We start from the raw sequence: 24,595 nt of genomic DNA on the forward strand, positions 1-24,595 counted from the left end.
CCTGCTCCATCGAGTGACGCTCACAGCACACCTTAGTCTATGGGGACCTCATGAGGTGACAATATTGTATGCAGTTTGTTTCATGTGCAAGATCTCACCAAAGATGTGTCCAACAGAAGTGTAGTACCACAACATCATAACTGTGTCTTTTGTCAATTGTAATTCTGTATTGTTTCTTGTGTAATGTAAGGAGTTAACCTGCATACTTTAAAAGTGTACTGTGGTGATAGGGATATATATATTTTAGGACTGCAAACCACATCTTCTCAGTCATCCCACCCCCTCTGTGTGAGGCGGTGTTATACACTCGGTGTGCAGTGTTTTCTCAGCAGTGCAGTGGGCGTCACAGGGTCAGCGAGGCTCTTCAGATGGCAGGGAATGGGCAGACACTGGCAGTGAAATGCCCCATGTCTGCAAGTCACGAAGACCACCAACTGCTCCGCTCCTCGATCAGAGCAGAAGAGGCCTCTGAACTTTGCACACAGATGGCATCAAAGGCATGTGTGAACAGCATGAGCATCACAGAGAGAGTTTAAGGTCGGCACGTTGTGTTTGCAAAGGGCTATCGTCGAGTACTTTGTTGGCGAAACAAACGAGCGGATATTGTTTGAGGGCTTTCTGATGCAAACACAAAGGTCACGAGCGAACACATGGACGACATGACACACGAGAACGGGGGCAAACACACTTGCATGCTCACACACTCAACCTGTTCGGGGATTAGGATTGGAGTACTTTATTTCCACGCTCGCAGGGCTTTTATTGAAACTGATAACTTGGACACAAAGGCACATTCTGCAGTGTGGGTGTGCAGAAGTATAGCATTACTAAAAGACAGTGTTCATGCCCCACGGTCTGGCAGCTGATACTTCCTGTCAATTATAAAGTCCCACGTAGTATATGCACAACTTATTTCCGAAAATAAGGTGTGAGAGAGCATACATTCTGAAATAAATCATAAACAAATGATTTAGTTTTTCGGATGTTTAAAGAAAATGGGCAACAAAACCATATAGCTATAAATCAGGATGCAGAAAATCGAATCTGTCGTGGAGGAAATGCTCTCTGCCGGCCCAACGTGTGGTATTTCTCCAAAACAAACTTCAGGCTGGCTATATGATTTCATGCATATAAAAGATGCCTGACTCCAGCCTGCAGGATACAACTTTACTCATAAATCTGACCCTAAATCAGCATGCATCTTCTTTGTTTTACTTAACCGCCGTCCTCTCTTGCAGATGCAACATTTTGCTGGGAGTAATTTGCCCTCAAGCAAAGCTGAGCAGTTTCTGTGGCTCTTGTTCACTTACAAGACCTAGCTAGCCTTTATGGGAAGTTCCCCAAGAGTTCTTATATTCACACCACTTAACGGTGAATCACCAAACAATGGAAACCTTCATTCAAGCATGATACTAAAATAGCTCCTTTGGCAACAATGAGGACAATTTGGGATTTTGTTTTTGGATCATGACGATAGTCCGGATTTAGTCATTGGAGCCACTTGTTACACCAGTTTTTGCAATGCACAGGAGTACGGAGGAAAGTGAATAAATGCCTGAAAAAGCAATGAAGGTTGAAATCGCTTGATTTTTGAAGGTCACAAATAACCAGATTTTTTGTTTGTTTGTTATAAATGGCACTTTGCTTCCACCTAGTGGTCATTGTAGCTTACAGCAAAAATAAACATTGAGGAAAAAGAAGATCTGCAATCTAGCAAGGGAATGCAAATTATTCATCTTTATTTATTTGTATTCTTTTTTTTAATCAAATCTAATAAGAGCCAAGCAATACATAGTGAAGATTTCACTGGGAAAAAAAAAAAAAGCTTTCTCAAAAACCTCACTTAACAACCCCCATATTAAACATACCCAAACGCCATCTGGTTTTCATCAGCTGGGAAATACAACTACAGCATTTCTCTTACAACGCTAGAAAAGACTCATTCAATGCTGGTTTATAGTATTCTCACAAACAAGCACAGCCCAGAAAGTAAACACAGAGCTTGATGAAAGCTCTCTCTCCCTCGCTCTCTCTCTATAAACACGGACACTTTACAGACAACATGCCAGTCCCCTCACGTGTCTAACACTTCAGGTTCGTGTTACACGGCTGGCTTGACACGGTTCCCTCTGGGACATTCTTAAACGCATGTTGTTCAAAACTTCCTCGGCTGCTGGATGAGAAAGGTCCGGGGGGAGTGGGGCTTCTCCACTGCGGGGCGCAGCTTGCTGTGCCTCACGCTCACTGGCGTCTCTGGAAAGTCATGGCTCAGCTGCAAACAGGCAGGAGTTTATTACACACTGTGGCATGAGAGGCACCGCAACTTTTAAAAAAAAAAAGGCAATGTTTTTTTTCTTTGTCTTTACCTTGTCGAGAGTTCCTGCCAGAAGCATACTAACTTGTTGCATCCTGTTGGATGTGGCGAGGGACCTGCAGCAAGATCACACGTATAAAAACAAATTTCAATGATCTACTAGATCAAAAATACTGCTGACTATTCTAAGATTTTATGGTGTGAGACAATAGCCCTTTTAGTTAACACTTCAAACCCATTTATTATATCTTAAAAGATGAGCACTGCCAACCTTGGTTTATCAGACCTCTTGGTCTCCTTCTCTGGAGTCCCATGGGTGCCATCTTCCATGCTTTTCTTGGCTACCCGTTTACCTCCAGCCTTCACTGTTGACCCAGAGAAGAAAACGGTTTAAATTAGAGTTATCTACAAAAAACAAAATATAATCAACTCTGTAGCCCCCTGTGTTTAGCAGATTTACTAAACTTTACTTTCTGTAAACCTGAAAAGTCCTCTACAAAACTATTTGCAGGCTAGAAATATTACTTTTGGGAGTTATGTTGCCGTTACAATGCTATACAGATGGTCAAAGTATTGTTTTAAGTTAACTGGAATCCAATTTGAGCAAGTGGCACAGTATCTCCAACCTGTGGGTCAGGGATCAATCTAAGGATTAAAACAGTAACAAAGATTTTTTTTTTTGATTTGTTCCCTTTTTTACTAACCTCTTTAGGCCTCATCATTGAAATCAAAACAAGAAAAAAAAAAAAAAAAAAATCCTTCTTTGATTTATCGACTTAGAAGTCACGCCCTCACTAAAGCCAGGCTGTGATGACGGGGGGGGGGGCCACACAAGAAGACTTTACTTCATTTTTACAAAGCAACTAATGCAACGTCTTTTCGACATTACGACGTGAGTTAGACGTTTAAGCAGCTCTCCATAAGTCGTGCAATGCGCACTTAAAATGCAAACAAGTAAAGCATCGAGGGTATGTTTACATGCAAAAAGGGAGGCTGCCTACAAAACAATACAAAAAAAAAAAATAAAAAAAAAAAAATAAAAAAAAAAATAAAAAAAATAAAAAAAAAAGAGACCCCCCCCCCCCCACCCACTGATTGTGAAATTGCTTCTAATAACAGTCGGTTTGCACGACGAGGGTTTTGCATGCGTTTCATCGTGCTTGTATGAGGATTCAGCCGATGAGAACATCGTGTTACATTCAACGGGGGCCTGCTTGTAAAGAACGTGCGTGGGGGAGAACACAAAAGTAGCCCGATGGATGCAATTAGCATTACACGACACGAGCACACTGTAGCACAATGTGCATCATAACAGGATTAAAAAACAAAACAGATTAACTACTTGATTCAACGTTTTCAATCTGCACGGCTCTCTCTCTATCTGGGTCGAGAACCGAGAAAAACAACAACGTATTGGCTTCATTGTCTTCAAAATAAAACTCCACGCTGCAGCACGAAGTGTGCGCGAACAACAGTTTACCTGCAGGAGGATGACCAGCTTTCAGCAGAGGAGTCTCCTTCGCTCCAGGTTTGGAGAGTTGCTGCACCATTGTTGAAAAACTTTCCGGAGTCAAAGCAAAGAAATCACCACACTAACAACTCTTCTCAACGCCCACTCGGTTGTTTTTATGCTCAAACCGAGATGACGTCCTGTTTGGCTAACAGGAAGCACGCAGTCAGAGAGACGCTTAGAATGTGGAGCTCTGACTGATAAAACGAAAGAACAGCAACAACGATACAATGTCTCATTTTGATCAATTACTTACAGTTAATTTCTCAGGAAAAAGATTGTATTTCTGTTTTATTGAAGTTGCTCTTTTTTTATTTTTATTTGAAGGACTGTCTTATTTTGAAAATCTAGGCAAAGCCGTAAACTGTGAAATTAAGACGCGCCGCAATCCACACGATGCTCTGTGGCTGCCTGACAGAAACAGCGGACCTGAAATACATGCACATTCGCAACACAAGCGTACAAGCGTAGTTCATGTATAAAAAATAAACTCAGTGCAACTAATACAACTACCAAAACAAACTCTTTTAGGGTCTGGAAATTATCTTTGTGCTTCTGTGTAAAAATGCACATGCCCTGCCACGATTTGATGCAAGTTGCTCTTAGGTATCTTAAAATACACATTCATTTAATTTTAGTTGAAGTAAACATTGGTATCAGTATAGACCTACACTGTGTATGACTACAGCTGTAAATATTCACTGCTGTATTCAGTTACTCTGGCTGAATAATCCTCAGGGTGAGGTTGGCTTAATATGTTTTATCTTCTTTTAAAAGACCTCTCCTTCCTTAGAAGTGTCACTCAGGTCTAACAGGAGTCACGAGGATGCCAATCAAACACAAATGTTATTAAAAAAAAATCCCATTTGATTTGCCATTTGCTTCGACACATACAAATAACAAAAATCTTTTGTGTCTCCAAGTTGTCCTACATGACTTAGTCCGATTGCTTTGCCGCAGGTTACAGCAGGTGCATGTGTGTCAGACTCACTGCTCTGTAAACAAACACATATTCTCTTGTATTCTGTGTCTTATTAGCACGATTGAGTCTGTACAATATGTTCTTGCGCTAAGTGCAGAGAACAGGAAGCCTGCTGTTTGTCAAATGACTAACACACTTGTTTGGGAATATACAGTAAAACATCCACTGGCACGATAAGGGCTTTGAGGATGTTATCTGATCTTAAAGCCTTGTTTTGTCCAAAAACCCTGAGGCTAGTTTTTAAGACCTTTCATCATGTCAGTTTGGTACTTTTGGGTTTAAGCCAGTTATCACACAGCAAACCTCGGACCAGGTAGCAGAGAAAAACTGTATATATTGCACAGTGAGGGGTTAATAGGTAACCAGAAGGATTTTTTTGCATATTAATCCTGCCATGGTCGAGGACAATCACAGACCACCTGGGGGAATTCTTCCTGTTTGTGGTTTTATTTTCTTATCATCTTCTTAACTTGCATTGTGTTGCTCCTACTACTATACTACTGGTACTTAGGACTCCTGCTACTTTTCTGCTTAAGCGTAGCTACACAGAGGGGGATGGTGTCATGTCTGTAGTCAATTCTTATGGTTCCGTCAATTAGTTTACTTCAATATGGTGATTATTATTCTTCACAAAACTGGAAAACAACCCTGATCACTACTTTACAGAGAAGTAATGTAATTCCAGCGCACCGATAGGTACATACCAGCCCTTTGCATTTAGTGGCAAGCGGAAATCATGATCAGTGTACCTTGATGCACTTATATATGATGAGCTTATTTGAAAGTTCACATTCTGAACATGCACTTATGGTAGGATAAAGGGTGCGTCTTGAACTGAAAGCTTTCACGCAAACAATTAAAAATCTGGACGTTTACACGTTCATGTGGACCTATTAGAACGTTTTATCAAACACAGGGCTGCTGATTGAAAGCTGGCCTCCTTCCACTCATGTTTGTGTGAACGCAATGTAATGAAACTTTTTTTTTTCCCCCCTGACAGGAAACTGCAGAGAACAAAATGTCCAAGAGAGAGAAGAGTTTGATTTCTCTTTTGGGTTCCTCCCACATTCACACTCTTTTCTGTTTGTGTACAGAAACAGAAATAAGTGCGAAAGATATGTTTGCACTGTACCTGTGAAAAGATGCAACTACACCACAGGTTTAAAAAACAAAACTAACCTTTTATTATTTTAGCATGGTTGTGTTATGATGCCATCTTTGTCCACATATTTCTTCATATGTTTATATATCTATAGATTTAACATGGCACATGTTTCTTTTTTTAACCAGTGCTGATGAGTGTAAACCAGGTAACATGTTTTATTTCTGTATTTACAATAAAATGAAAGAAATGTACAAGACTTCATGGCATTACACAGCTTCAACATTAAGTACAGATACAATTTTATCCCTCTGTACAGTCTAACATCATCAGTGTACTATTTTTGTTTTTTTGTGTGCGTGTGTTTTTTTTAATTAACCGATACGAGTTCATGATCCATTTTGGCTTCAGCACATACACATTCCCCATCTCAACTCTTACCGCGGACCCTCGCTCACATGACTCACACCTTTCAACATGCTATCACAGCTAAGAGTTTCATAAAGAAAATAAAACTAACATCTCGACAGGACGCACGTCTCCTCGCTGTAGTGTAGGGGATCGTCCCTCAACAGGCCCCCAGCATGATTCCATCTTCCTCTACTAAATAAAAAATAATTTAAAAAGAACATTCCTTGATTTCCTTCTTTGGCACACATTCCATCTTTCCATCTGCCATCGCTCAGTTGAACTCCCCCTCCACACACACACACACACACGCATTCACTTTAAAAACAAACACTTATGAAGCCAAGTTCATGAAAAAAGTTTTGTCGGTTCTCGTGTGCTCCTCGGGCCCTCGGACCTATACCCAGGAGTCAGGAGAGCCGGGGTACTGCTCTGCCCTGTACGAAGGCCTCCGTGTGCTAGCGTAAAAGTCCACATAGTTGGTGGTGGATTTCGGTCCGTGAGACTGGGAGCTGTAGTCCCCCGTGGGCGGGTAGGCGATGACCTCCTCCAAGTACGGGTCGTCGTAGCCGTGGGGATGCTGCAGGTACATTCCGTACGTATCGTAGTTCCTCCTGCCCGGCTCCTCTGTGTAATACACGGGCTGCAAGGGACAAGAGACAGATTTGATTTTCACTGAAATATGATGTGGCAATCACATTTACTCAAGTGCCGTACTTAAAAGTTATAATCCTCATGAAATCACTTTCATGAGTCAAATCGTGAAATCTTTAGTTTTCAATGTTAGTGGCGGAATCTATAAGAGTCAAATCGCCATCACAAGATATTCACAGGAAATGATCCTTGTATGTAATCTAGTGTATCTGTTTCTAACTGTTTACTGGTCACCCTCCTCACACCGCACCAGAGTCGATATGGACTTAATGCGAACCGAACATTTCCCACTGCCTCATATTAAAAGCATTCAGACTGGTAAAATATCAGGAGGCTTTTATTGTGAAGCAGTCCAAGGAAAGCGGAGCAGTTAGATGAGGAGTCACAGGTGATGCCAAATCAACCAGGACGGACATTTTAAGGATTCAAATGACAGTTTTGAGGTATTTGTGTATTTTCATTTCATGCTACTTAATCACTACATTTCAGAGGGAAATGTACGTTTTACTCCACTACATTTATCGTGCTGGTAAAGTTAGTGGCTACTTTGCAGATGCCAATTTTATGATGCATCATCACCCTTTAGCATATCAAGTAAATACAATTAACTTAGACATGAAGATTGATACACCACTAATCTACTCATGTCTATCTGTTGAATTGAACACTGCAGCCGGCAGGTTAGCTTAGCTTAGCATAAAGACTGGAAACAGCAAGCATTGCTCTGTCCAATGGAAACAAAATATGCCTGACAGCACAATCTCTTGTTTGTTCAATCCATACAAAAAACGAGGTGTAAATAAATTAAAATGTAGTTTTAAGTATTCCAACAATTTAAGGATCCGAGTACTTCTTCCACCACTGTCAAGAACACAAATGTTTTTGTTAGATACGTCCACTTGTTGGTAATAAAATGAAACAACAGATGCTGACATCTCTGCAGTTTCAGCTAAACGCACTCTTGTCTGGCTGGAGGAGTTGTTTTTTTAAGCCAGTAAACTAATCAAACACCTCAGAGCCGACACGTCTCGAGACACTAACGCAACAGAAAACTGCTTCAAGGTAAATGCTATAAATCCAGAAGATAGAAGGAATTTATCTGAAATAAATGAGGTGACGACTGTCCTCGAACATTAACTGGCCTAAATGTGATGGGATGAAGGGCACAAGAGAACTCTCTCTTTTGTCTCCGACATCTCCTCCCTCCTGCCTCCTTCTCACTGTGCCTGTTATCTGAACGGGCACACATGGATGTGTCCCGCAGTGACAGGTGCCCGAGACGCACCCAGACCATCCCAATCCCAGCAGTCACAATCACTCTCGCTCAGACAATAGCTGATGTGCTGGGTCATTCCCGGCATCGGCCATTTATCCGCAGTGTAATACGCGTCAGTCTCTTTGTATTAGTCAAGTGGGGTGGAAGAGCCGGGTTGATACAGAACGGTGGAAGGATCTCAAACACCGGCGTTGTACTATTGCTATCAAACACTTACTAGAAGCAAACATTGATCAAAAAATAAACAAAAAAGTATAATTCATTTAATTGTTTTGAGTCATTTATCAGGCAAAAATGTTAAACATTCTCTTTTACAAGCTGCTTTTCTGCCTTGTAAATCATTGGCTATTAAATATATTTAGACTGTTGTTCAGACAAAATAACCCTTTGAAGCTCTCACCCAAGGCTTTCTCTATTTTCGGGCATCTCATGACTAATTGGTTGACTCAGAATCCACAGATAAAACAATAATGAAGAGTGCAAAGCTTTACTTGGTTGTATTTTTGTTGTTTTTGATGCAATTAAATCTACCAAAATATAAATATCGTGGATGCAGCACTGATTAGCTGCTGACTCATGCAATATGCAAAATTGTCAGAGCTTTCAGCTAACACCTAAAGTATAGTGACAACATATAATAAGGAATAATAGAAAACTGTGTACACATGTCCCTCTGTGCACCTTGTCCTACATGCCTCAAATGTGTGTTATTGTATGCGATTACACAAGATGCTATTATGTTATATCATTGCAGGGGGCGCTGCTCGTTGTTGCCAATACAATATTCTGCACAAATAAACTAAACTTAATAGGTAAAAACAGAGTTAATTTGCATTGTGGAAACAATCTAATGAGGTGGCATGGCAGGGTTGAATCATAGCAAAGAAAACACAAGCGGATATGAATGCAGAGCTTGTGAAACAGAACCAAACATTTATGCAGACTGATTGTATTCACCTGTGTTCTTCTGGGCTCCTCTCTTGTGGGGGATGAGTAGTAATATGGAGAAGGCTTTCCAGACCCTGGAAAAAATAAATAAATATAAAGAGAAATTCAGTGGGACTTGAAGCAAATACACTGCATTACTTCATTTCATACCAAGTATGCACATCCCCATAGGATAAAAAATGTCTGTATTTAGATAGAGCAGGATCAAGAAGCGCTATTCTATGCTGTGGAGAGCAATAACACCAAATAATAGAGTTGGCCACTGCTGTTCTGTTGTTTGCATAGCCCACGGGATGGGTATTTCTGTTGGCACTTAACCCGACCGGTGGAATCCGGAAACTCAATTTCTATTTCGTTATGTAAAGCGTGGACCGTTGAGGCTGCGGCTCATTTTGTTTACTCTTCCCTCCCGTTGCTCCCGCCGACCAGCGTAGGCTGGCAAGAGCTCTCGTCTGGCTGTAGTATGTCTGGGTACCCACTCACTCACTGCCCCCTGTCTGCATGCTACGGCTTGGGCCAGCTAACAATGGCACCGTTGTGAAGGGTCCTCCACTGGCTGACCAGTTGACTTCACTGCTGTGCACACCAGCTCTGAAGTGCTCTGAATTGAAATGACTGACTGTCTCAGGGCTGGCAGGCATTAGGGGAGATGATAAAAGAGACCGCCTTGGCAGGGAGACGACACTGGCCATGGAATCTGCTTGGAGCGGTGTGAGGGATAACATAGATAAAGCCTTGCACCGAGAGGACCAAAGGGTAGCCTGGGATTACAGTCTGGTGCAGAAAGTGGATACAGTTTTAGTACAGTTTTAAAGACCACTAATATGCAAACTGTACGGACTTTCAATAGCTTTCAGATGTGTGCGTTGTTTGAGTACCTGTATACTGTTTTTTATGGATATTGTTGTCCCCTTGGTAATTATAAAATTGCATAGTTGACTGTGAGCTCTGGTAATCTCTGTTAGTGTCTCTATGCTCTTTAATGCCCAGCATGGCAGGAGACGACGTGGCACTGGCAGCTGTGAAGAGAAAAACACATTTCAACAATAAATTCCAGAGGTTTTCCTGTTGCACTGGCGGAGTTTATTTTCATCTGGCAGTGTCTGTAGGAAACTAGAGCCTACCAGGGTGGTTGACTGGGGACATCTGAATGGTGCTGGTGGGGAGGGTGGGCTGGGACTTGAACCTGTCCCGTTCAAGTGTTGACACTGGAGTGAGGAAATGGTTTTGGTTCCATCCATCCTGTTGGGAAGAAGAGAGAGAGAGGAAAAGTGGTGGTTTGAATAACTAGAGCAGTGCTGGATTTTGCAAAACTCTTGTGTGGTATCTTTAAAAATGTCTTTGGTCACAGAGGGAATATATAAAAAGAATCCTTTGCTGTGTGGCCCGCAGTAAGCCCATATCGATAAAACATGTTGTACACACTGAGAATTACAACATGTAACAAATGTTCAACGGTTTCTTTCTTACAGTTAAACTGCCTCTCCTTGCATAAGGTAATCAATTGATTGTGAACAGACAAACGTATGTGACTGTTTAAAGTCTAAACAGTACCATCATGGGCCCTTGCCATCAGCCCCAATGCTCTTACTTTCTTATAGATGGTACGCAGATCCCGGTACTGCCACAGTGTGTTCAGCACCTGAGCAGATGCTTTAACCACCTTCAGAGAGTACCTGGAAAACACACAAAAACATAAACGTGTACTTTTGAGTATTCCCGAATTACTTCAACCTCATTTCAAATCACATTGTAGATATCACAGGACAGCGTGATTGAAGGAGGCGAGTGTCCTCAGTGGCTTGTAACCTGGAACATCACTGAATATATAGTGGGTTTAGAAATAGCTGCTGGTACATCAATCCACAGGGACATAGAACCTCAATGCACACGAAACCACCTTCCCTGTGTGGCTCCGGTCTCTCCTTCTCTGAGCATTTAAATGTTCGTGTGTGTGTGTGCGCTTATTAAATGTGTAAGTGTTTGTGTAAAACTGTCCAATGTCCAGGACAGTCTGTACAGCCTTGCCACCAGCCACATATGGCTCTCTGTGTATCCTAGCAGTGCATTTGGGCATGTGCATATGTTAGCGAGAGCGGTTTACATCAGTGTGCACTCGACACCCTCACCAAACGCGTTGGGACAAATACATGCTGCTGGAGCCCACCTGTCTCCCCTGCCCTTGGTGATGTTGACCAGCTTCTCGATGCCGCCCGTGTCGGCCAAGGCCTTGGCGTTCTCCATGTTTTTGCTGGTGACCTCGTGCAGGGTGCAACAGATGGCCGCCACCGTCTCGTCTGACAGCAGGGTGGTGTTTCCCCCGGGGAGACGATTGACCAGGTCCCTCATCGCGTACTTCCCTGGGAGGGAGGAGGGAGGAGGGAGGAGGTGAGACATGCAGCTACCTCATTATGACGCAGTGTACAGCAGTTTATGCACGGACACAAGACACACAGACTTCATTGCATTTATCTTTCCATGTTACATAATGAAAAAGTGAATGCCTGCCACAGTGACCTAAACGATATCTTGTGCTTGCTATATGAAAGATATATTAATATCTGCTCGGGACTGCGGGGAGGTAGGCAGTTTTCCTAAATGACATTGCGTTATCATCACAAGGACGTCAGAGTGTGAGCATGCTGGTGTTAAAAAAAAAAAAAAAAAAAGGATTGTTTCCCCTATCTCTCCTTCAGCAGAGCAGCCTAGCCGAAGGACCTGAATACATGCAGCATTGACTCTCTCTCTCTCTCACACACACACACAAAACCAAAAGCACCGTAAACAGTACACTGCAACTCCTCCCCCATCTGCCAGGCGTCACCCCTGCATTGCTGAAACTGTAACTCCTCATTAATTCCACACAGCGAGCGCGTAAAAACTTGTTTTTCATTAAATGCGAGTTTAATGGAACAAAATGGGCTGAGATGGAATGAAAAATGATAACCAGTAGTTAAAATGTTCACAAGTATTTTAAGCACATTGTTTAGCGGTGTTTATCTTGTCAGTAGCTATAATATACAAAGAATGTAACTGTTTGGGATGTAATGTGCTGAGTACCCATTCCAATTCAGTATCAGTTCAATTCTGATTCATGTTTTACCAGTTTCCAAAGGATCCTGTTGCATATAGCTCCCCATAAATCCTATACACTTCTGTACTGAGCAATTAAATAAAGTAGTTGTAATGCAAATCAACATATTATATTCACGTTATATGAACCCGTTTACAACATGGCTCATCAGTGCAACATGAGCTACATTGTCAACTTAAACAAAGTCATGGTAAGGAGAAAAGGAATTAAGAATCTTCATATTCATCTTATGCAACTCATCAGAGTCAATTACAGTCTGAAATGAAACCGTGTGACTGACCTATGAGCTCCTTGTTCCTGACATCCAGCGCCATGTTCCTCAGAGCAGTGGCAACCGAACTCACCACCCGGTCGTTATCCATCCGCAGCAGCTCCACGAGGATGGGCAGTCCCTTCTCCTTACGCACTGCTGCACGAATGTATGCTGCAAACTGAGCACACAAAAGGCATTAAACCTCCAAAAGGGTCTGGACGCCTCACGGGGGGGAATGGATGGTCCTAAAGTGTTTTAACGCAAAGCTGACGTCAGCTATGTCTGACACGGTTGATTTAGATTGTTTGGGAATAGATGCTTGAGATAAATAGTCTCCTGGAGAGTGCGTGTATTTGTTTGTGTGTACATACATACATACACAAACATTACTGTACCTTCCAGTTGCCAGCTGACAGGTTCTGAAGGGACCCAGCGGCGCCCTCCAGGGTGGCGGGATTTGAGCTCTCAGCCAGCAGTGTCAAGTAAGGTTTAACCACCGAAGGGTGCCATAACATCTCTGCCCCCTTGGGAGACTTGGAGAAGCCGGGGATGGGTCCGACACCGTCCCACTGAACGAACAATCACAGTGTTTAATAATGTTAGATGTTTTTCTTGTCATAAAGATGGTACTGTACACAATGAAGAACAAACAGGACGCGACTGCAAGGTTTTCCATATGTGGTCCGAACTTTGACGTACATGTTGAATAAATGTGGACGCGTCACACTTTTTGCTGATTTGAATATTGCACTGAGCACCACACTCACCGTGTCTTCCTGCAAGCTCTTTTTCTTCTTCTTTTTCTTCCTGCCCCAGCAGCTGGAGTCCACCTCTTTACTGGGCAACTCGCTGCCCAGTAAGCCGTCTACCTCATGCCCCTCTATCTGCCGGGATGGCGGCAGCTCCAGCTCCAGACGATACGACAGGTTCCTTAGAGTGCAAATACAGTTCTCCACAATCTGTTGGCGGGCAGAAGGAGACGGGGGGGGGGGGGGGGGGGGGGGGTGTTTGGGTGAGTGGTTACAGTCGCGACTGTCCAAATCACCATGACAAAAGCTACAATACAATAAACTCCGTGCAGCATGCTACACTATATGCTGCCAGTGTGTGGTACACAGGCCTGCTATCTGCGGCGTCACAAATCAATTCGTTATGGAATCCAAGGGGTCTCCAGCAAGAAAGATTATCTGGACCAGAGCTAATTTTATTCCACGCTGTTTGAGTTCTGTGCAGGCTTTGCCTCACAGAATGTCAATGAGCATACATGTCTGACAAAATTAAGGGGCCCAGTTCCCAGGGGGATGTGATCTCCACTTTACAGATGAGCCACTTGACTTTCTATGTCTTTTACAGTCCACAGATGCACGTCTGATAGATCTGGACTAATTTCTACAGCTGCCATAGGAAAATGTTGGCACACTCTATAGCAGGTCAATGAGCTACAGGCTATTGGATTCTACATGTTGTGCATGTACGAGTTGTGCTTTGGGTGATAAAGTAAATGAAATAGTTGCTGCTGGATAATGTGGAGGTCATTCCGTCACAGGCAATAAAATGATTCAAACGGGGTTAAGTGGGATTTTCCCCCAGAGCCTCTTATCATGTGGCAGCATGTTTTCCTCCTGTGTGTGTGTGTGTGTGTGCGTGTGTGGGAAGTGTTTTAGTGCATACTTTACTGTCGAAGTCAGAGGTGTTTACACATGCTTTGATGACGTAGAGCAGCGAGTCAACCAGGCCTTCACAAACACGCATTTGTTTTCTGGCCTCCTCACCAGCTGAACTCAGGTTCCTTTTGAAAAGCACATCACACACACACACACACACACACACACACACACACACACACACACACACACACACACACACACACACACACACACACACACCAAAAATTAGGCCTTTGATTTGGGGCTTCACTCAACAAACAAATGAGCATATGCAAATACACAAAATGACAGCTGTGTGTGTGTGTGTGTATGTCCCACTTGAATGTGTACACCATCCATAATGTATGAAGTGTCTGTGTGGTCTGACTGAAGTCATTATAGCACTTTGCTGAGTAAATAAGGAACTAACTAAGTGTGCTCTCTCTCACACACACAACCGCATCTATGCATTTATACGCACACACACACACACACACACACACACACACACACAACTAGCCGCAATTAAAGGCTAAACTCTACATGCAGCACACTGTCTTCAAAGGAAGTCGCCCCGGGAGAAAAGCTGGTAATATTACATAATTGACTGAAATCGTCTATGAAATGATGACTTTGAAATAGAGACATGACGGGTCGTAGCTATTTGACTAAAACATGCACAATTACAAGAGTTTAGGTATTTTTTTCTTTTGATGTTGCTCATTAAAATCTTTTATTTTGACAAAAAACACACCGTTCTGACACTATTATATAAATGTTACTCTTCATTGGTCTGCAAAATTGACTTATGTTTCATTCATGAGGTCACTTCAGTCTTACCTATTCTTCAAAGACAACAGTAACGGAGCTTTTAGAGAAGAGCCACATTATGAGCTCATTCCCCACTAGATGTAATGGCGTCAGTTGTCCACATAGGGGTGCTAGTGCCCAGTGTGCTCATCAGGTGGTTTACCTCAGACAGCCTGTGGTGTTCCTCAGGACCAGGGAGGAGTGGAACTTCAGCTTGTGGTCGTCATCGAAGGTGGAGCTGCTCCATCCAGAGTGAGGGATGATCACAGTGTTGGTAAGGGTCAATAAGGCGTCCCGAATGATTGTCACCTTGATGGGGTCACATGACGACAGGTTCCACAGCACCCCTGTGGAGAAACCCGCACGCAAACGCAGGCGTTGAGAAGCAGGCACGCAAACCTCCCGTTTTGTCAGCTGTCATGTGCAGTTAGGGTAACCCAACAGAGATAGCCACAATTTAGGCTTTTAATAGCTCAGTGTGTGTGTGTGTGTGTGGATGTGTCCACGAAACAAACGGAGACTGACTCACACACACAAAAGGTGTTCCTCACAAAAGGAACAGCTCGAGCATCAAGGCATCAGACATTCACATCAAATTTCATCTGGGGCAGAATATCCTCGGGGCTGAGATTATTTGCTTGAAACGGCAAAAAAAAGAAAGAGGACGAGGCGGAGATCCATATGGCAAAGACTCAAGTTATTTCAAAATGAAATATAAACATTTAGAAATTGTGTCATTTCACTGAAGTCAAATAGACTTTTGGTAACCACTGATAATTATGCACAGCCTTTGATGCCGCATCTGTCAAGGATTAGCCGGCATGTAGCAATGTTCTTCTAATTAGCTGCCTCTTGCTGCCCAGGGCTGACTTGCGCAGGCCACCAGCAACCTTGGAGGAGGCTGATGCTGCGGCTAAGTACACGGTTAATACTCCAAAAATGCTGCTGCAACAAAAACTACAGAGTGCATGTGTGTTAGTGGTCACTTCGTGTCCAATTATGCTGCTGTTTTTGCACTTCAACTTGACCGTGGGTTTGTAAGTGTAGAACAAAGTACATGATCTACAGACCAGTGCACGCTATCAGACTGAGCTCTCTCTGTGTATATCTGAAGCTCGTATACAAGTACGCCTCAATGGTAGAGGTAAAGAAAATAATGATTAGCTTTCCTGACTCCTTCTCGCTTACGCTCGTTTTTTTATTTCCTCTTAGCACGCTGCCCCCCCCCTCTCTCTCTAATTGAACCAACAGAGACGATAATAGTCTATAATATAGCCCCGGAGCCCAATTCAGACACACTGCTGGCAAGAAGCTGTATAGACAGATATGAGTCTGCCAAGCAGTGTTTCTGCCAGTCATTTAATCAACAGCTATTACTACAAACATCAAAGCACTTTAAAGAAACATTCAAATCTGGGAGTGAGCTTTCATTATTCCATTTGTATTTTGACAAAATGTCAATACAAAGCTGAGCACTAAGTGATACTTGGGCTCTCGAGAAAGACAGCATGCAGCATGTGCTTCTTATTAGAGCTTGCTAGCAGCGTGTGAGGGGTTGAATGCCGAAACCCTAGCATCAGACGGGGCTACCGTCTCTGCTCTGCTCAGGCAGTGGGATACATTTCAATCAAATCCCACTGTGGCGATAGAGCTCTGCTCCTTGCGCAAGCACAGCCAGTTCTGTGTTTTCCTTTCTCACGGGATACTCCGATGCACACAAGGAATGCCCTGAAATAGGACCACTAATGCAGCGACAACACATAAATTCACACGCCTGCTGACCAACTTCACGGGTGCTTTCAAACTCCACAACCCTCCACTCCAGCTCCTCCACACCCAATCTAATGGCAATTTCCAGAAATGAAACATTCTCTGCAGGATTTCAGGCCTGGTCCCGTGGAGGCGGTGGCATGCTAGAGAAAAACCAACAGGCGAAATCACTGGGGTGTGACTGACAACGCTGTCAGTGGTGCAACACTAGCGGCAATAAGTCATATCTGACAGTCAGATGGAGCAAATCTGTCAGTGTGTGTGTGTGTGTGCGTGTGAACCAAACGGTGTTCTCTGCTCATGTTCTCAGGTGCCTTGGCCCTAGCTTTGAAACGGCGACCCAATGTAAACACTCTTGTGACACCAGGGCCAATAATTCTATCCAGCGCTAAACTCCAGAGAGCAAGAGGAGGGAGAGGCTCAATACAGAGATGGAGGAAGAAGCTGGTTAGAATATCTCTAACAGCTGTTGAAGCATTGATCCAAGAGCTGACTCAACTGAAAACCGAGCAGACGTTTTCTCTTGACTTGAGGTAGCTCAGCTGTGATCGACACACATTTTCAGACAGTCTCTCCCGGAAGCCCTCTCTCATGGTTTCCAAAGCCGTTTCACCATCCGATAAGCAATTATACCGGCGACTTAACGGCCCTGACACGCGGAGCCAGCGGTCAGGTGGCCCCTCAGAAGGACCATCTGGCCGTCATTGCGTGTCTTGTTGCAGATCGTTGCCCGTCGAGTTTGCAGTTATCTGTAACCAATCACCAGACTTGCATGTAGACAATGTCATGTCATTTTTTGCCATTAAAGAGGTGAGAGGTTTATAACAGACAACATGGGGTGGCAAAGTGTTTCCTAAGCCTGCAGAGCTGGTTCATTGAGGTGGGCTCTCTGTGTCCAAGGGCCCAAAGTTCACACCATCTACCCAACAGTCAAATTGTCACAACTATCACAACACCAAGCTTACAAACTAGTAAGTTCATATTCAAAGCTCGTTCATTTACACTGTAAAAGAAAAAAGCTGCTTGTTTATCCCCCACTGTAAAGTCACCGCATCGCAAGGCTAAACACAGGCTGCAGCTATCTCTACTAAACCTCAGACAGCCGGCTTGGTGTGTACTTTTGAGGTTGGTGGGCGTTTCTCATTTACTCCCTTCATGCAGCGGAAGTCGGTGCAATGCTGCTTACGGCTATAGCTGGATTTATTTTTGGATCAAATTCACTTTCTCATTTTTCATTTGATCAAGAGGTCTTAACCTCCTTATTCTTTCTTCTCAAACAAAACAAAGGCAGTAATCGATGCCAACACTCGGCAACTATTCACCTTTGAGGGAAATGGAAGAAGTTGAACTTTTCAGAGTAGTGCTGAGTTTGATAAAACTGAAAAAAATAAAAACAGTTGCTACAGATTTAATATCCGTTCTCAAGAAGAGCAAGACTGGAGCAAAAAATAAACAATAAAAAACAGGATAGTGTTAAAATATGTTACCTTCATTCTGGGTGTTTTCTTTCATCTTTCACTATTTTCTATGTCGGGCCGAAGGTTTAGAATTATGAAAACAAGTTAGAATCTTACAGAGCAAGTTTCCAAAGTTACAGTTTCCAAAGTAAAGCCAAAATAATGGAGCCGTGTAATATCTAACAAAGGGAAACAAAAACATAGCTTTTTCTGTGTGCATGCTGGTTTCAGGCGTCCCCAGTATCTGAGCTAATGACGGCGCTGTTCGGTTTGGCCTTTTGATCTGAGGGGCTGTTACAGGACAGAGCAATAACCACAACAGCTGCTGGGAGACGATGGCAGGTAAGGTCCGCTTCTTGTGTCCCCCACAACATGACCTCTGACCCGGAGCAGGCGGTTGGCCTGTTCGTGCAGCTACTTTTAATGACGCACAGGTGACACCTGGACCTCCCAGCGGAGTCGAGAAGGAGCCACTGACACAAATGAGAGCCCCCCCCCCCCCCCCAAACGCTTCTCAAGCTAAGTTCCGACACCTGGCTGGCTTTCTAGGGTGTTATAAGTCATTTATATACAACATTATGCAAACAGTGCATTGTAAGTAGAGATGAGCTGCCGGTGAGTGAGTGATTTCTAGCTGCTCCACTTTGCTGTGGGATGCCCTTGTCATCCAGCTGAAAGCTCTTTATGTGGATTGTTCTCATCAGCCCTAATTAACCGGAGGTGATGCAGCACTTCTGACCTTTTCTAATTGCTCCCCGTCTTGGGGCCTGAACCACAATTAGCTGCAGCAGGCTCTCAGGCTAGTCGGGGAAAAGACTTTTAAACAGACCTCACATTAAAGCTGCTTACTCTTGGTGGGGTAACCTTTTGAAATGTGAATGAAGGGAGCGAAAGAAGTTTCACTGGATATCAACCGTTGACTCCTGTGTACTTAATTATATGAGCGACAAATTAGAAGGCACATTCTGCTCTTGCGCTCTTTTAAAATGGTGATCCTTTGGTTTGTGTTACTGAAGACGATCTCCTCCCGGACGAGGTAAAATAAAAATAAAAATGCTACATGTGTTTTGTGTCCGTTCTCCGACTGTAGTGTTTCCCTGCGGGGGCCTCGCTGGACTGACACTCGAGACCATATTAGTGCGGGGGGCTGGAGTCGAGCTCAAGCGGCTGACTCAGCCACCTGGGAGCCAAACGACTTGGCTTGCTCATTTCTGCGGTGCTCCACCCTGATCCTAGACAACACAGATTTATACCCTGTGTGCAGAGATTAGACAACGCACAAATACAACTGAGCTGCACACAGTGCAATGCAGAGAGGAGGAGACTGACAAGCAGATTGTCACAGACAGTTGTTTTCAGACAGAGACGGCACTAAATCTCTTCTCCAGCCTGTGAAAATGTGGTTTCATTTCTTTGCATATATGATAAGCAGTAGTGACACCTGCAGGTTTGTCAGGTAAATAATTCAGGATCTCCTGCAGAATGTTCCCTTCCTGTAACCCTGCGCTAAACCTCCTAAAGATCAGATTCTCTACAAGAGTGACCCACAACAACAGCGTTTAATGCCGGAGAGCTGAACAATGAGCTGAAACTTGGTTACATATAAACCTCAGTAAAAGCCGAGGGGAGTTGAAGATTCAGGTGATAATCATCTGAAGGTTCATCACCAAAAGCTCCTCTCACATCTCATCATTTGATTTTGGTATAAAATGTAAATGATCACTGCTTTTAGTGATTCACCAAGGAAAAACAGCAGACATGCTCTGGTTCAAGCCTCCTAAATATGACTATTTGTCCCCTTTCTCTGTTTTAAATGAGTGTAAAATTGAACATATTTGGGTTTCAAATAACAAGCAACATAAAGATGTTTGACTTTGATCATGGGGGAAATTGAGGCGGCCAATTTTGTCACAATTTTCAAAATTGTTAAAGCTGAAAAATTCTTTGATAATGAAACTAATCATTAGATGACAGGAAGTGTACTTTTGCTTTCTTGTTAGGGCAGAAGGAGGAGCTTTATAGCGGATCATAGTTATGTGGAAGCATGTAAACACTACATGCCCACATCCTAAAAGGGAAACCAACAAGCTCGGAATTCACCTCAGTGTTTTGAAATGCAGATACATCCTCCACACATGCTGACTCACCTGTGACAAGCTCCCTCACTTCAGCATCCACAGTCTTCCTCAGCAGGCGGAGCAGAGCTGGGACACCTCCTGCGTTCCTCACAGCGATCTTGTTCTCATCCATTGCTTTCCCATAAACGAGGTTCCTCAGAGCTCCACAAGAGTTCTTCTGGACCTCAAGGACCTTGTGGTCTAGCAGGTCCACCAGGTGTTTAATTCCACCCAGTCGACACACCTGTGGACGATGTGAGTGAGATCAGGTGGGGAAAAGATTCTGACCACAAACCTTTTTTTTTTTCATCTTATATACTGTGGAGCGCAAAATCATGCATTTATTCATGTGACAAGAGAATCTAGACACAGGGAATTTAATCATACTGTCTATAATCTATGTCTACAAAAAAAAAGCCTTTACCAAAGGACACGGTGGTTTAAACGACTAAATTAACACTTTCATCTTGAGAGAGGAATGAAACGTACTAGGAAAGGATTGCTCCATCTTTCCTGCTTTTCATAGTATGAATCATTTTGTGAGATGTTGACATTTGGATAAAAGAATTCTTCATCTCTGAAGTCTTATTTCTCTTTCAGCTTTACGTTGAGAAAAGACAAACTTGACCTTTAATGTTGCGAGTGAAAAACGGGCGTAGCGATGGATTCCTGTGTGTCTATTTTAAGTTAACTGTTAGCAGTACGGTTGTTTCTTTTAATGGTTTATGGCATGAGCGAGCAGTGCGAATGTGTCTACGTGTGTGATTCTGCCGTCGGTTTTGTCTGCTGGGTCAGAGTAAGTAACATTTAAGGGACCACTTAAGGTATTACAATTCATCCTGAGGGGGGCATGCATGTCTGTGCAATCCATCTAGGGTTGTGACAAGTTAAGACATTTCACTTGAAATATATAATAAGACACAGTGTGGCACTGGTGGTACAATACCTACCTCCGTCTTAACCCGGTTATCGCCAAAGCACAGGTGCTGCAGGTAGGCGGCTGCGTTGGCCTGCACTGAGGGGAAGTGGTGCTGCAGCATGTGAATCACCTCAGTCAGCTCTGGGTCACGCCAAGCAAACTCCCTAGAATTACAGGGGTGGGGGGTGCAAAGGCATCAGCGTGACGACGGGCAAGAAATTAAGTTACTCCTTAAAAACACGGGCACAGTTTCGATCAAAATGAATACTTCAGCACCTAAGGGCAAACTAATAAGAAAAGGAAATTACATTCACATCCGGTTCTATATAACAATCCACTCTGGTCACACAGAAGTGAGGAATGCATCGCCTCTCGACTGCTCTCTTCTGGCACGTTACTTATCAAAAATGTACTTCCGTCTTTTACATACAGTACATGTATCTGAAACTAGGTGACACGATGAGGTTACTTGTGTTCGAGTTGTGGCAGGTGTGCTCTACCTCACCGAGAGTGAATTACGCGCAGCAAGAACCCAGGCTGTACAAACTGTTTTAGCTTTGAATAAATCACAGCACAAAGCTGAAAAACACCCTGGACAGAGATCCAGTTAGATATTCTCGGGGGAAATTTGACTTCCTGAACCGACCTGAGTCACGGTGGGCCCCCCCTGAAGCACTCTCTTCAAGTAGCTACACTACAACAACATACAGGGGTGTAAACAAAGCTCCCGATGTGCAACGTCAGGGGGGGGTTTTACTGCCGAAGTCAACCCACTCTCTGCACTTACACGTCTGAACGACAAGAGCAGACGCAGCACTTTAGCGTATGTGAGAGTCTATTGTTGAGAGGCCAAGCACGGCAGAGCCAGCTTAAAAAGCTGGAGCTGCATGTAACTACCCATGGGGCTCCCTGTTTGAATAGAAAGAGGACACCGGTGTTGACCCAGCAGAACAGTGATGCCTTGTAAGCATTCGTAGACCCTTCGGTTGACTGTTTCCTGCTACACTGCGCTGGTTACTAACCACTGACTACATCTTATGGTTAAGAAATACAGCACGGCAATGTGAGCAGTACTTACCTGGGATCCTTCTGAATGCTGTCTATAGAGGGTGAGCGGTTAGCACCGTCATCCATGACGGCAGCCTGGCGAGCGTAGTTGGGATCAGTGGGCCGGTACTGTGCTGAGCGATAGGGATCAGCATAGGTGGCTGCTGTGTTAAGAGCATAATTGTTTCTTTGGTAGATCATAGCACTGCGCTGGCTGGGTGTCCGCTGGAGACTCCCCACACCTGAGGGCCAAAAAAAACAAAAAGCTTGAGACAGAAAGTTTAAAAAGGAAAAACACAGACGCGAGCCGACAAACCTTTTCAGCTAAACTCTCGAGCTGTGCTCACCGGTAGAATACCACCTCAAACCGAGCTGAAAATAAAAAACATGCGGCCGTTCCTTCAGACTCAGCAACTTCTAAAACCTGGAACCAATTAATGATGAGGATAAAACACAGCTCCCATGGCTCCACAAAGCAGAAGTCTTCTTCTTCAAGGGGCTGTTTGCATGTTGTTTTGCTTTTACAAGATTGCGTTCCACCAAAGGGATCCTGCTGGGACTCAACTTGCTTGAAGATCCAAAAAAAAATCCTTTTCGCTCCTTTGCGCCAATTTGTTCTTCAGCTAACTTTGCCAAACGCAGCAGAGAGGCAACGGTGAACCATGACCGGCTCCGGAACAGTCAGAGATACACTGGTAGAGCAGAAGCATCACAAGCATGCAGATAAAGGGTCCAATATTCAGTCCTGACGACAACAGTCGTCTTCCTCTTTTCATTCGCTCCAAGTCATATTATGACCTACTTTTTTTTAACACAATGGGTCAAAAACACAGAACTGCATAAACGAGCTGGTTGTATTTAGCCCTCCTTCTCGTCAGAGCCACGTGACGTGTGTGGCAGCCTGACTGCTGCGCTGGTTAGATCACTTTCAGAGTGCCAGCAGGACTGGGCATGTGCGTGCTCCTGCCCCCTCCTACCAGCAACCGAGACGTTTCGACTGGTGGGGCCGCTCCAAAAACACAATTTCTCACATCAGTGCACTTCTATGTTGGGCAGCAGCACTTCCCTGCAATATGGTCATCTCCCAAAATAGAGCCAAAGACACGGGAGGACAAATTAGGAACAGAATAGTGTAGCAGTGCAATTTCAGTCAAACTATTTGGGTTCCATTTCTCATCTTTTCAGCCAAGGATCAATATTTCTGCAAAAAATAAAAAGTGCAAGCTTCCAGAAAAAAAATCAAAGAATGCATGGAAAGCCGGTGGGGGGGGGGGGGGGGGGGGGGGGGTGGCCCATTGAAATTTCATTTTACAACATAACAAAGAAAACTCTGGCATCAAATTGGATTCTTCTAATGAGGTAGCTCTTACAAAGACTCCATATTGAACACCCCTCTCCAGCTCCGCCCCACTCGCCTTCTTCGATGCAGCCGGCATAAACACATTATAGTGGCCCGCCTGGGGGCCTCTTCGCAGCATCAATAGCATTTATTAGTGAACTTATCGGTCTAAGCAGATCTGCTGTGTGCCAAGGAGAAAGCTGAATGGTGTGTGTGTGTGTGTGTGTGTGTGTGTGTGTGTGTGTGTGTGTGCCAGTGCAAACTAAGCATGTGTATCTGAGGCAGGAGGGATGAGACGAGAATGCCAACATCAGGAGAGCTGGAAGAAAGCAGGCTGTGGGCTGTGGGTAACCAAGCTGTCCCCCAGCCTTCTTTTCATTCTCAGTGTGACACACAGGTAATGGACTCCTTTGTGGCAGGATGACATATCAGTACCTGCCTATTAACTCATGTCTCACCCTTTCTGCTGGCAGTGGAGGGAGGAGCAGACGGGAGGCAGGGAAGGAGAGGGTGACAAAGTGAAAGGAAAATAGAAAAGCAAGAGGAAAAAAAAGGCAAGGAAGAAAGACATGACATCGGTAGCGGGACTGCTAAAGGGCAGATGGACAGAGAAATGGTGTTCCCGAAAAAAAGGGCAAAGACTGCAGAGTCAAGGGGCCGCGGATTAAGAGGAAAAGACGGTTTTTGAAGAGATTTGAAGAAAAAGGGAATGTCTGCACTTGATAAGAGCAAAGAAGGTGCTCTGAATGCAAAGATGGGTCCGCTTGAAATGAAAATGGTACGGGAGAAGAATTGTGCTTAAATAAGAATAAATAAATAAGTAAGAAAACCAAAAGGAGTTTTTGAATATGATGAATGAAATATATTTGATAGTCTGATCTGCCACACACACACACACACACACACACACACACACACACACACACACACACACACACACACACACACA

General features: G+C 43.8%; 2 protein-coding genes across 3 annotated transcripts in view; both read right to left on the reverse strand.

The window, feature by feature from the left end:
- Positions 1-1,722: 1,722 nt before the first annotated feature.
- Positions 1,723-3,954, reverse strand: dap1b (death associated protein 1b). Its single transcript, XM_076108242.1, has 4 exons — positions 3,795-3,954; positions 2,586-2,679; positions 2,367-2,430; positions 1,723-2,272 (listed from the first exon to the last, which is right to left on the reverse strand). The coding sequence occupies exons 1-4, from the start codon at positions 3,862-3,864 to the stop codon at positions 2,156-2,158; spliced, it is 345 nt and encodes a 114-aa protein (XP_075964357.1). The 5' UTR covers positions 3,865-3,954; the 3' UTR covers positions 1,723-2,155.
- A 2,148-nt stretch (positions 3,955-6,102) lies between these two features.
- Positions 6,103-24,595, reverse strand: part of LOC142968377 (plakophilin-4-like) — a 52,556-nt gene continuing 34,063 nt past the window's right edge. For both annotated transcript variants that reach the window (XM_076108219.1, XM_076108229.1), the window contains exons 8-21: positions 22,339-22,549; positions 21,292-21,424; positions 20,372-20,585; positions 15,161-15,344; positions 14,213-14,330; positions 13,309-13,500; positions 12,937-13,110; positions 12,569-12,719; positions 11,362-11,554; positions 10,786-10,870; positions 10,319-10,436; positions 10,073-10,213; positions 9,204-9,268; positions 6,103-6,959 (exon numbers count right to left, since the gene is read on the reverse strand). In XM_076108219.1, the coding sequence (XP_075964334.1) occupies positions 6,714-6,959; positions 9,204-9,268; positions 10,073-10,213; positions 10,319-10,436; positions 10,786-10,870; positions 11,362-11,554; positions 12,569-12,719; positions 12,937-13,110; positions 13,309-13,500; positions 14,213-14,330; positions 15,161-15,344; positions 20,372-20,585; positions 21,292-21,424; positions 22,339-22,549 (2,225 nt within the window). In that variant the 3' untranslated portion in view covers positions 6,103-6,713. The remainder of the gene's footprint in view (positions 6,960-9,203; positions 9,269-10,072; positions 10,214-10,318; positions 10,437-10,785; positions 10,871-11,361; positions 11,555-12,568; positions 12,720-12,936; positions 13,111-13,308; positions 13,501-14,212; positions 14,331-15,160; positions 15,345-20,371; positions 20,586-21,291; positions 21,425-22,338; positions 22,550-24,595) is intronic.

The sequence above is a fragment of the Anarhichas minor genome, unplaced genomic scaffold (genome assembly GCF_050575085.1).
Source record: "Anarhichas minor isolate MPS153535 unplaced genomic scaffold, ASM5057508v1 ptg000004l, whole genome shotgun sequence".
Classification (NCBI taxonomy): domain Eukaryota; kingdom Metazoa; phylum Chordata; class Actinopteri; order Perciformes; family Anarhichadidae; genus Anarhichas; species Anarhichas minor.